Source organism: Neltuma alba, unplaced genomic scaffold, assembly GCF_004799145.2.
Source record: "Neltuma alba isolate B1F8T4 unplaced genomic scaffold, ASM479914v2 tig00010438_pilon, whole genome shotgun sequence".
NCBI classification, from domain to species: domain Eukaryota; kingdom Viridiplantae; phylum Streptophyta; class Magnoliopsida; order Fabales; family Fabaceae; genus Neltuma; species Neltuma alba.
In genome coordinates, this window is record NW_021635334.1 from 164236 (window position 1) to 176795 (window position 12560).

Consider the following 12560-nt stretch of genomic DNA (forward strand, 5'->3'; position numbering starts at 1 on the left):
AATAGTCTTTAGTTCTAACCAATATACTTGATTATTAAGAATATTTTCGAAAAGACAACACATATTTATCATAAATAACCAACTTAATTAGTTTTCTTAATCTACTGAAATTAGTCAATTAGCTTTTATACTAAAGATTGAAGATAGTAATAGTATTTCACTGCAATAATAGTTGAGGGAATTCATCTGAAAGCCATAGAGGAGTGACAAGAGGACGCTGATTGAGAACTCATGGCTTAGCTATTGTGAGAGCCTATCGATGGAGAGAAGAGGACTCATATGTTGAGAGCGGACGACGTTGATGCCTCATGGAGGATGACCCGTAGGCAAGCAAGAGGGAGCGAGCCTTCTGTGTTAAGAGAAAATTCAAGCAACACGACTTGGTTTGGAGAATCATTTCGAACAGCCAGTAAAAACAATAGCTTTCTTTTTGCTTGTGCTGACTCAATCCCATCTGGTTCTTACAAAATGGTAATCTAATGTGGCACTTGCATGAAAGGAGGGATTTAGCGGAGAAGGACAAACTTTATTAACAATGGGGGGGGGGGAAGGATTGAGTTACAACCCGAGTTAAAAGTTTAACGAGTGAGTTGCGCAGAGTTATAGTTGAAAGATTAAGTTATAGATGAGTTAAAAGTTGAAAAATTGAATGATTAATTTTCTCTTTCTATAATAATAAAGATTTGCAGGCTAGGAAAGCTTGGTAGCTGGACTTGGACTTTCCAATGTATATTATTTAGTGCCTAATGAATGTATGAATCTGTTGTTAGAACTTAGAAGGTCGATTAATTAAGTAGATGATGTATTTTGGAATAATATTGTTACTTTGCTTTGTTTTTTAAAAAATATCAAATGACATTTCAGCTTGAAGAAAGCATTTTACTCATTGCATTGGCACTTCACTTCCAGAGCCCCATTGTTAATTCGGTCCTCATCCCATGCTCATCAAACAAGCACCTACAATCTGTATCATTTAAAATTTAACTTGGACGGTTGAGATTTCAAATTTTTAATTTTTAATTTTTTAAATTGTGAAGTGATAGTTATAATTATTTCAAATTCTATATTTATCAAAATAAAAAAATTATTCAAGACATAAAAAAATATTCAAATTGATCTAAATCATCCATATAGATGATTCTAGAGTTGCACGTAGGTAGGGCAAGGTAGGACAAAAACCCTTGCCTGATTCTCAGCCCAAAAGATAAACAAAGCTGTATCTTATAGTCTATTATTCACCCCTGCCCAATAAAAGACCGAAGTATATCTTGCCCGATCCAATCCTACCCGATATTGGCCCGTCCTAAAAATATCCAATTATTTTCTGGGTTGCTTTTTTAGGACTGGGTTGTGCATAATTTTAGTAGCCTCATGTGGGCATTGCAGGCTTCTTCAGGACTGGGTTGGACATAAATTTGGACCTCTCGAACTCCTAAATGGTTCAATTAAAATGAGCACCCTGTGCTCATCTTTTTGATCTGCATGGAATACGCTCACTAATTCGCATCATTATATACCCCGTTTCATATGGAATATACGTACATACAAACAAAGCTGTCATCTTATGAACCTGAAAAAAGAAATGCGATCGTATTCTTTCTCTCTAAGTTTTACCGCTCAACTAAATTACTCTCTAATATGATTTATCATTTATAAATATGAGTACGTACTTATGCACGGAGATCTGAAAGCTGCATGCTTTAAGTTTTGAACAGATAGATCATCACAACAAATACGAGATCCGAAAGTATACAAAGAATAAAACTTGAAAAGCAACCAAAAAAAAAAAAGAAATTCAAAGAGGTATTACATTAGTGAAATGATCAAAGTCATCAAATTTATTATCCTCAAGCCTTTTCAAAAGCCTTAGCAAACTGGCAGTGGCCAAAATAGCCTTTGGATTCACATCATGCACAGCCCTCGCATACAAACTCCTACAAGCATCGCTCGCTGCATCAAAAAGCTCCTTCTCTTTAGAATTATTTAGACCCATCAAACAATGTCCCAGAATTCTCAAAATTGGTTGTAATAATTCCCATGGCAAAGGAATCCTCCCTTCTTTCTTCTTCATCCTTTTCTCTTCCTCTGTTATAATGATGTCTCGTTCTTCTTCTTCTTCTTCTTCTCCGTCTCCAACCTCCTCGTCTTCCTCGTCCTCATCACTCTGCTTATGTTCGGCTTCAGACCCGAATCCCTTGTACATGTCTCCGTCTTGACCTGCCCAGATCTTGCAGAACTCGCAAAGCTCGATTTTTGACTTGACTGGCATCTGGGAAATCTTGCTGTTGTATAATTCTAATGTGACTCCGACGATCCTGGCTCGCCGTGAGGAACGTACGGTGCCGTGGGGTTCGAGGGAGTGGGAAACGACGGCGAGGTCGAGGTTTGTGGCATTGTTCTTGACGGTGGATTTGGATTCATGATAGACGCTTGGATTGGACAAGTCTGGGATCGTGACGGTGACGGCTTGGCCGGAGCGGGCATTGGTTTCGGAGGCATAGAGGGCTAAGAGGACGGCCTCGAAGCCTGCTTGAGGTTTCCGGTGAACAATACGGGTGAGGTAGATACCGGTGATGACGGGGAGGAAGCGGAGGACGACGAGCTGGAGTTCGGGAATGCCAGATTGGAAGGTGTCATATAGCCAACGGCAGAGGTTGTTGTCGCCGGAGCCGGAGTTGGGTTCCCTGAGGAGGGCAGAGATGCAGGAGGAGACGCCGGAGTCGTGGAGGAGAGAGAGAGCGGGATTGTTGGAGGAGGAGAGGGAGGTAGGGATGGAGGGGACAAGGGAGGACAAAGATTGAATGGCTGACTGGGCTTTACGAATGGCGTCCGGTGACGGAGTGGCGGCGGCGTTATCGTCGGACATTGGATGCTTCAGAGAGAGCGAGTGATGAAATGAGGAAGCGTTTCGATTCAAAGTGAACGAGAATATGTGATTTGTGTAATGGAAGGAGGGAGAGAAATACGCAAATGTGGGAGAGATTATAGGATCACAGTTTCTTTTGTTGCATCCGGGAATATAATAAACGTTAATCATTATGGTCAAGCACCACTAATTTTACGTATATTTAAGAAAAATGACATCTAATAACTCTATTTATAAATTTTTCTTACATTTCAAAAATTTAGAAATTAGCCAGTAATAATCCTGAACTTTGTTTTTCGACCGGAATAATAATCCTGAACTGATCTAATTAGTAAGGACCCAATTCATATATATGTACGTTTGAAACTTGGCATCAATAATTTATGAGTTACTTTAATTTATCCTGAAAGGTTTTACTCATGAATGCTAGATATCCGATTTTTTTTTACAACAAATTTATCTTAGAAGTTTAAAATTATAACAATAATGCCTATTATTATTAACGAAAAAAAATTAACGTTGATCATTGATATTTTAATGACAGAAAGTAACATTTTAACTTCTGAGTGTTTAACATTCCTAAATGAAGATTTTCAGGCTAAATTTATACATTAACCCTAGAATAAAAATACTTAAAAGTGTTAACACCTTCTCAATCTTAGGGAATCTTTAAATCTAAACTTTCATGCGCATTAAATAAATTCTGAAACTGAAATCTCTTGTAAGGATTGCAAATTAAAGTAAATACTATAACTTGGACTCTTGGAGGATGATGGCATACAATTTTTGGGAAATAATATTACGAACCCTTATATATGAAAAAATATTTCCCCCCCATGAAGTTTTTATAAGGTCATCATGACTACTTTTTCAAGATTAATGAAATTAGATAAAACTAGTTTAATTTTTTACATTTTCTCCTGTCAAGTTTTTATAAGGTCATCATGGCTAATTTTTCAAGATTAATGAAATTAGATAAAAATAGGTTAATATTTTTTTTAAAAAATTTCACAACTTTCTAAGATTTTATAGTTTATTGTAAGGAGACAGAATAATCATTTAAATTAAGCTAAATCTTGCGCTTTCTTATCAATTCCCACTTTTTCTGCAATACAACCCGAGCTAAATCTTGTTTGCCTTCCCTGTTCAACCCATAAAATACAGTTCGAAAATTGATGGTGCTAGGAACAATCCCACTATCTAGCATTTCGTATACTAGCTTCAGGCCTTCTTCAGATCTACCAACCTTACAAAGACAAGTAAGGAACATGGAATATGTTTCAAAATCTGGAAATGGACCTTTACATTTCATACGGTAGAAGATATTCCATGCATCAGTAACCTTCCCAACATTCATGTAACCACGTATAAGGGCTGAATATGTAACAAGTGTTGGTTCATAACCAGACCTTCGCATTTCCTCAAAAGCTTCTATAGCCTTTCCTATTTGTTTCTCTTTAAAGAAATGAACCATCATGGATGTATAAACATGGAAGGTAGGTCTTATGCCTGCTTCCTTCATGGAATCCACCTTTGTTATTGCCTCTTCTAACCTTCCCATGCGTAATAGACCATGGACAATGCTTCCACAGGTTAATTGATCTATGGTAGATTTCTCTTTTACGACTTCATTGGCCACTTTCAACGCTTCTTCTACTCTTCCGGCTCGGCAGAGAGCCCGAATTAACAAGGCATGGCTGAGGGGAATTGTGTAGCCAACTTTTTTAAGAGAATCTGTGCATCCTCGAGCATCCGATATTTTGCCAACTTCACATAAACAACCAAGGTAAGTCTGAATCAGTTCTTGGTCAGGAACACATCCTGCAGAAATCATCTCCTTGTAGATTTTGATTGCCTGATCAACCTTCCTACCTTTCTTCTCACAAAGGGCAATAATCAAACACTTGTATGTACTCCCATTTGGGCTATAACCACTAGCTTTCATCTCTTGAAAGCAATCCACAGAAATCTGTGTCAAGCCCGTTCGTCCATAAAGCATTATCATAATAGTCCATGTATCTGACGTTATCGCATAAGAGTTTCTTCTCATCTCAAAGAATAGGCTGCGCATGTGCTTGAAATCTTTCCCGCTTCCTGCAATTTTGATTGCCATGTTGTAAGTTTCTGTAGTGTGTCTATAACCAACTTGCTTTCCCACCCAAGAGAAAAATTTTAGTCCATTGCTACCATGGATGTTGCAATTGTTCAAGATCTTCAAAACAAGTGCTGGGGTGAATTTAATGGTGCTTTTCTCTAATTTTTCTTTGATCAAGGACCAATCCATGGAAGACGAAAGAATCTTAGAAAGTCCTTGAACATCCTGCTCTGTGTGAATATCAACTTGTGGATTTACTAAGGAGGAATCCACTTTTTCTGGCTTTTGTTGGTGATGTATCACATCCATGCTGAGCTTAGTTTTTACTGATGACTGTTCTCCAGATTCATCACATGTCTGGGGATCAAGTTTAGAAGCTCTATACATCTGTTGAACTTTCTCTTTCACCCCAAGCTCCCCCTTCTTCTCCAAATAAGTCATAACCCAATTGAATATTTCATCTCCAATTACAACCTTTGAAGCCATCATTTCATTTAATAATTTAACAATGTCGTCTGTCTTTGAAGCCTTGCAAAGCTCCTTGATAAATACCGAATATGATTTCCAAGTGGGCTTGAAGCCCTGGTATTCCATACTCTTGAAGAGTTTCCATGCTTCAGATATACAATTATTGGAAACATGACCGGCAACCATAGCTGTGATGGCAACAATATCAAGCTTCATTCCTCTTCCCAGCATCTCATCATACAGCTTGCAGGCTTCTTCATAACGATTCAACCTGAATAAACGCTGCATCAGTCTTGTGTATGTGGAAATTGGAGGAGCATGGCCAGTTTCTTTCATACTTTGAAATGCATCTAGTGCCTTCTGAACCTGATTTCGCAGTAAATATTCATTTATGATGATCCCATGAACTTCGTGGTCAATATTTCCCTTTCTTGCCATAATTTCAACCATTTCCAAAGCATCAGTGATTCTGTCAGCCTTACATAGCCCTCTGACCAAGGTCTTGAAATATTCGTGTTCAAGGGCAAAATCCTTGTTTTTGAGCTCACGGATCAATTCTAAAGCTTCTTTAATTCTCCCAAAATTGCAAAAGCTCTTCAACACACAACCATATACATTATTTTCTGAAAGCAGAGATAACCTTGTCATGTCATTTCCAACCAAACGAACAGCCATAATATCTCCTAATCTTGCCATGCAGTTCATTAGCATCTTATACACTCCAATATCAAGCACCAAATCCTTATCTACCGTGTCCTTATAGAACTCCAAGGCAAGTTCTCCTTTTCCAGCAGTACAAAGTGAACTTATTATTGCTTTATAGGCAGTAGCATCTGGTTCACAACCAGATTTTTTCATATTTTTGAAGGCCAGCAATGCTTCGCTAATTCGATTTGCCTTCCCATACTGGGACATGAGAATGGTCCACGTACGAATGTCCTTGTTAAGAGAATAATTGTCCATTTCCTGCAGCAACTTTTCAACCAACCTAAACTCTTTTGCCTCTCCAGCAATGTTCAACATGGTATTGTAAATCTGAGTTGTGTAACTAAAGCCATCCTTGAGTTTCACCCATTCAAAAAATTTCATAGCCAGGTACGGCACCTTGAAGCACCTTTTCAGCACTTTTTCGACAATCTCTTGTTTCATCACATAGTTCAAATTATCTAACTTTTCTTCCATGGAAGCCAATTCATTTTCCACCCGAACAATTCTTGTGATCTCACCGACTACTCGGCTCACATCATCTTCATCCAAATTTCCTAACTGGGCTTTGCTTAGAACCATAATATTCTCTTTCCTCTGCAATGTATTCTCTTTGACATTTGTACAAACATTCTGACTACAAGCTGAGTTAACTTTAGAATCTTCTTCACCACCATGAGCTTTCCCAGATTTCAATATTTCAGACAAGGTATCACCAGGAATCAGGTCATTAGCACCAAAAATCTCCGTAATGTCCTTGAAAAGCGCATCAAATCGAGTAGTTTCTGGCTGCTCATTTGCAATTTCTTGGGCATTTTGAAGCCGGTGAAGCTTAGATGAATTGGAGATGTCTGAGAGATGTGAAATTTGAGTTTGCGAAACTCGAAAGTTCAAATTTGAACACAATGATCGTAATGAGCTTATTGCTCTCATGGAAAAAGTTTTCTGAGACTCTATGCACCTTCATTAGAAATCAACAAAGGCATCAGTACATAAAAAGGAAAAGAAAAGAAAAAAAAAAGTCATAAAAAATATCAATATATGATATCAATTTAGAATTAGGATGGGAGTACCAAGGTATTGAAAACCAGACTAGTCATTAAATCTGTAGAGGTAGTGCTTCAAACCAGGGCCAGACTGGTGATAATTAAACTAATATAATTTAATTAAAATGGGGTTGCTTGCAATATCCATGTGTAATAATCTTATAATGCTCAGTTTCAGTAGACTCTCAGCACAAACAATCCAACAAAAGCTACAAATTAACAAAACACTCAAAGAGAGTTACTAAGTCCGAAAGTCAACTATCAGCTAAGGCAGTGGAATTTCACAATTAGCAATCAGCAAAGAGAGTTACAATCATCAAAAAGGCAAAAATTTCTTATATTGGCAAATAGAGTTTATCCTTAGCAATTAGCAAGTAGTGTCACAACAAAATTAGCAAAATTACGACAAGATTAGCAATCAGAGTTTTAATCAGCAATCAGCACAGAGTCACAACAAAATTTCTTGCATTGGAGGAAAAATTGTTTATTATTTAGACCGTAAGTACACAATTAGCAGAGAACATAGCACAGAGATGAAAAATTCAATTTGAAACGAAACAAAAATGAAGATGGATTTCTAAAGTCATATGGATGCTCAAGAAACCAGAATACCACAGTGGAGAGTGAGAGGGAGGGAGAGCCTACCGGGAGGAAAGAAGCCACACGAAGAGGGAGAATGACCTATGCTTCTCCGCAAATTTGTGGACTTCGCAAAGCTACATGAGTAAGTCTAAGTTTTGAACATTAATGATTGAAGAAGCCACACCGTTTCTGGCCAAGAACGAAGCAGCAGTGAACAACGGTGACCAGCTGAGGAGCACAACGGTGAGGAGCTGAGGAGCACGAGGGCGAGGGAACAGGAGAATTTGGGGTTTGGGGAATAAGCGCAGAACTGCAGAGCCTGAAGACACAGCAGAAGAGGACTCCAGGAACGGAAGAAGAAGAACTGAAGCACTGAAGCGGCGTCGTTCTCTGTCTACTTAAATTTTTGAAATTTTATCAGTGCAATTTTTGTATTATTAAGAAAAATCCATATAACCTAAATTTTCCTTTTTATATATTCTTTTTATTTTTATTATTTATAAATTTTTATTTCTCACGATTTTTAGTATGAAGATTTCGAAGAGATTCTTTCATTTATAGCTTTTACAAATAATAAATTTAAATATTGATATTGAAACTGATTACAATCAACATTTAGGTAGGTGTGATTGTGAATGGGAATAACAAACCTAATTAAAAGATGTACACTCTATTTACTTTTTATATTTTCTAGAAAGGATAGCTACTGTTAACAAATGAGGATATTTCTAGTTTTAAGTTTCTGCACTCTATAATGCTATTTCCATTTTTCTTTGATGGGCTCTCCCGCTTTGCAAGCTCAATTGGAGAGCCTTTTAGGTGTGTAAATTTTTACTTGCTTTAATTAACACTGTTATTTTATCCCCAAAAGGAAAAAAAAAAAAAGATATTTCCAATTAAACGTTAAAAAATTGACGCGTGTAAAAAATTTACCTGTGACAAATGAAATGGTTATTCATTTAAACAAACCTTATAACATGTCACATAAAGGTGCCAAAATGACTTCTGGCGATTTGGTTTGTGCGCTATGCATGCAACCAAATAGTCAGAGGTTCGACTTGGCAGAGAAGAAGAAATAAAGGGAAAATCACTCACTTGATGAGGTATTTCAAAATACCTCTCCTTTTTCCGTGGATTCTTTGTTTTTTCTTCCAAAAAAAAAAAAGTCACTTTACTTTCTTTTTAGGCCAACCTGTCTACTGCACGTTTGGCAAATATCACACCCAGTCTTTTTTTGTCTTCCGAAGATTGGGATCAATACAAGCAATTTTTGCAGCAAATCTAAGAGGCATTCCTTGAGACGGACAGCCTGTAATTTAAGCAATAACCATTTGATTATATAGTAAACTCTGACACCTTATTATATTAGATCTGCTACATCTCCAACATTGACTGGGTATTTAACTTCATCGCAGGAATTGATCATATTTATTGCCTTGCACTACGGCTACAACCTCAGCATTGCATGAAAATTACAAATTGATTATTAAAAGGGTTATAAACCAAGAAACTACATTTAGCATCTTACACAGACAAATTAAGAAGCACAGAACTTGAACTGATGAGAGTCAACAAACACAATAATCTGTGAATGTATTTGGGGATGCCACTTTTAAGGAGAAAATAGTCATACAAAGCTCCATTGATCTTGCATACATCGAAGATATAAAATGAGCACTAAAGTGATGGGTTGGAAGCACAATATCTTCAGGTGCTCTTCCTCCTTTTCCTTCATCTAATGGCAAGTCATAGTGCCTTGCGATGTCTACCCTTAACAGTAGTATAGCCAAATGCAGAATAAAATTTGCAGAAATCAAGCAGAACAGATGCAAAGCAATAAGAATTGGAAAGCCTACAATCCAAAAGGTTTCTCCTTGGCACTCGTTAGTTACCTAATACCTTCCATCTTGAGAACCGATTTCTTGTGATCTTCCAAGAGACCCACCCAACTGAGAATCAATTGCTTCAAGCCATTCCTTTGCTTCTGCTCTTTGCTCATGAAACTGATCTAATGCAAGTTCATATGTTTCTAGCTTTGCCTCCATCTATACCGCCAAGACATCAAGCGTATCAGAGCCAGAACTCATTCCATCCACTCTTTGTCAAACCCAAGGATATTTGCTTCCCCTATGTTTGCCTCCACAATTGATCTATCTGATGCAGTGACGTCATAGGGAGTTTTGGTGGCAAGGATGACCAAAGTATCAAGTAGCACTTGATATGAAAATTGTATGATTCGATTAGTGTGTTGTTCGCAAGGTAGCCTTAGTTGTGGAAATCGCTCCAGCACAATGGTGTGGAGGGCAGGTCCACCTTCTTTCCAATCCATGAGTTGGAAAATTTTGCCCATCCCCGGTGTAGGAGATGCTGGCAACACCAACTCGTGCTTCTGGCATATCCAAGAATGTCGAGAGATGGTTGAATGAAAAACATGAAATGAAGTCTGCCATTGGGGCCATACGAGAAGCAAATTCATGGAATGAAAGCTGCTCTGACAAGGATATCCATATCAATAATATTCCCTAAGCTACCAATTTCAAGGCACACCCAGCAGTGAAATCAATTCCAAGTACTTATAAGCAGTAAATGTCATGGTAATGCTGAATGAAACCATGGGCCCCAGGTAGAGAAGATAAAAAATAACGGACCACATAAAGCAAAACAAACTGGTGCGTGAAGAGAAGAACATCAATCCAGCAATGTCCCCTGGATCCTCATCATGACTCACCTGACCTATCCTTCAAACAACAGAGAGCTCACAAGAGCAGGTTAATCTATGGGAAACAAAAGAAAGGATGATGCATGTGAGGAAAGAGGCCAGTTAACGCAACTCTTTGCTTGGACTAACATAATCATTCAGAGGCCATAACTTTCAAAAGCAAAATCATTCAACTATTAACAATAATAAAGCAAAAGCCCAGTTAAGAAATAAGTATATAAAAACTAATATAGCAGGCTCAATAGGCTTTTGATAGGCAAAAACTACTAAATATACAATATCAAGAAAAACATGAGCTAATTTTGGAAACAGATATTTGATCAAACAGTCCAGCTGTAAACTTGCAAAGAAGTTTAAATAGTAGTTAAGCTACTATTATATGTAGTTATCATCTATAAATCATTAAAATAAATGTTCTTTTCAAGGCAAAATTTTTAAACAGAAATTAAGCAGAACTGATGCAAGCTGCAGTTAACCATTTCATCGACTCACAGAAGCTATCTTATTTACTAAGGAATTAGGAATTTTGTTACTCCATTGATATCCATGACACAGTAACCTGCCTGCCCTCCTCTCTCAATCTCGTAAGTTTATACCTTGAAAGAAAATAGGGAAGTAGTTAACTCGCTACCTTAATACCACTCTGTTAGTTCCTAATTAGATTGGTTTTTGGCGGCTGAATTCTTATTTTCCCAGTTATGACCCAAACATATTTAAACCAAGCCCAAACAACGTCAAAAGGATCAATTTCAAACCATTAACAGCAATCAAAACAAATCAGATTTACGGGGATAATTTGATAATAAACAGAATAATACTACCGTAAAGACATCAAAACATGCATCTGTCGTACTCTCTTTGCCTCTGCTGCAGCCAAAGTAACATCAATTCGAAGATCTTCTATAAATTTCTGGAAAATCTCATCATCAGAATACAGAATTGCTTTAGCCAACATTTTGTCTGCAGTGGGGCGCTTTCTAATTGGAGCATTCGACGCTACCGAGGCAATACCCAGCAACGATGTCGGAGGAGGAGAGCATGGGTCCTCCGGTGAAGCTTCCATCAGGGAACTGAAAAAGAAAACTTTTTAAGTAAATAAGGAACAAAATGAAACAGAAAAAAGGCAAAACAAAAAGAGGGAGTTGAACCATGATCGCCCAAAAACCAAAAGTGTATTGTGGTTACTGAGATCTTACATTTGGGTAACCTTCTTGGGCTTATCATCCACTCGTGGATCCGCCGGTGCAGCCGTAAAACCGTTTCGACGATCGGAGGCGCCACTGTTGGCGTAGGAGATCTGTCTGGGAAGAGTCTCGAGAGACATGGCGTTGATTCTCTAGAGGCAGTGGGTATTAGAAGCAAAAGAGTCAGAAAAATTCTGGGCGGTACCCAAATTTCTTCAAGGGGCTTGTGATTTTGAATTGAAGAAGTTTGAGAGCTTAAGGAATTCTCAGACGCGAGTGAGTTTTTTGCCCGTTGAATGTATAATGCGCGCCCGTTCCTCTTCAAGAATGAATAATGCGCGCCTCCCGTTGTTGGCGCCTGATTCCCTAATCTCGCCGTTGAACCTGTAAATTAATCCTGGCCGTCCGTTCAATTTAAATTGCTTTGGGCATGGGCCGAAAGAAGCTGAAGCACGTCTAAGCCCAGAATTGGTAGAAAGCCGGCGCCCATCCGTTTTTAAAAGAACAAATAAAAATAGTGGAATGCGATTTAGAAAAATAGATGAAAAATCTCTATTTAGAAACACATGACTTGCTTGACAATGCGGTTAAAAAAATAAGAGGTTTTGCCACTCCAATTTTCAGATCAAAATTTCTTCGCAAGAAAGAACTCCTTACAATCTGCTCTTGGAATACTGTATGACTTAATTAGAAAGTTGATATTAATTCTCTATGTAAGACTTATTTTATATATTTATTAATTTTTTTCAAATTAATCCTATTGGTATTCTATCAACAATAACAAAATAGGAGAGGCAATGAGAAAATTAAGATGATTAGGGAATTTTGAAAAAAAAAACACACATCATGTTAACTAAGTTAACAAGTATATTTAATCTACTTAAATTAGTTAATT

General features: G+C 37.6%; 3 protein-coding genes across 4 annotated transcripts; all 3 read right to left on the reverse strand.

Annotated features, from left to right (window-relative positions):
* Window positions 1-1795: 1795 nt before the first annotated feature.
* LOC114756586 (uncharacterized) lies at window positions 1796-2866 on the reverse strand. The gene has a single exon (XM_028945535.1). It carries the CDS (start codon window positions 2864-2866, stop codon window positions 1796-1798), a length of 1071 nt encoding a protein of 356 aa, XP_028801368.1.
* A 1061-nt stretch (window positions 2867-3927) lies between these two features.
* LOC114756587 (putative pentatricopeptide repeat-containing protein At5g06400, mitochondrial) lies at window positions 3928-10112 on the reverse strand. The gene is made up of 5 exons (XM_028945536.1): window positions 9900-10112; window positions 9662-9807; window positions 9419-9532; window positions 7947-8156; window positions 3928-7095 (listed from the first exon to the last, which is right to left on the reverse strand). Exons 1-5 carry the CDS (start codon window positions 10110-10112, stop codon window positions 3936-3938), a joined length of 3843 nt encoding a protein of 1280 aa, XP_028801369.1. The 3' UTR covers window positions 3928-3935.
* LOC114756617 (uncharacterized) lies at window positions 9162-11936 on the reverse strand. 2 transcript variants are annotated; one of them, XM_028945564.1, is made up of 4 exons: window positions 11678-11936; window positions 11303-11551; window positions 10974-11077; window positions 9162-10151 (listed from the first exon to the last, which is right to left on the reverse strand). In XM_028945564.1, exons 1-3 carry the CDS (start codon window positions 11803-11805, stop codon window positions 11011-11013), a joined length of 444 nt encoding a protein of 147 aa, XP_028801397.1. In that variant the 5' UTR covers window positions 11806-11936; the 3' UTR covers window positions 9162-10151; window positions 10974-11010. The 2 variants fall into 2 exon arrangements, with proteins under 2 accessions (XP_028801397.1, XP_028801396.1); XM_028945563.1 differs by having other exon boundaries at window positions 9162-11077.
* Between the last annotated feature and the right edge of the window lie 624 nt (window positions 11937-12560).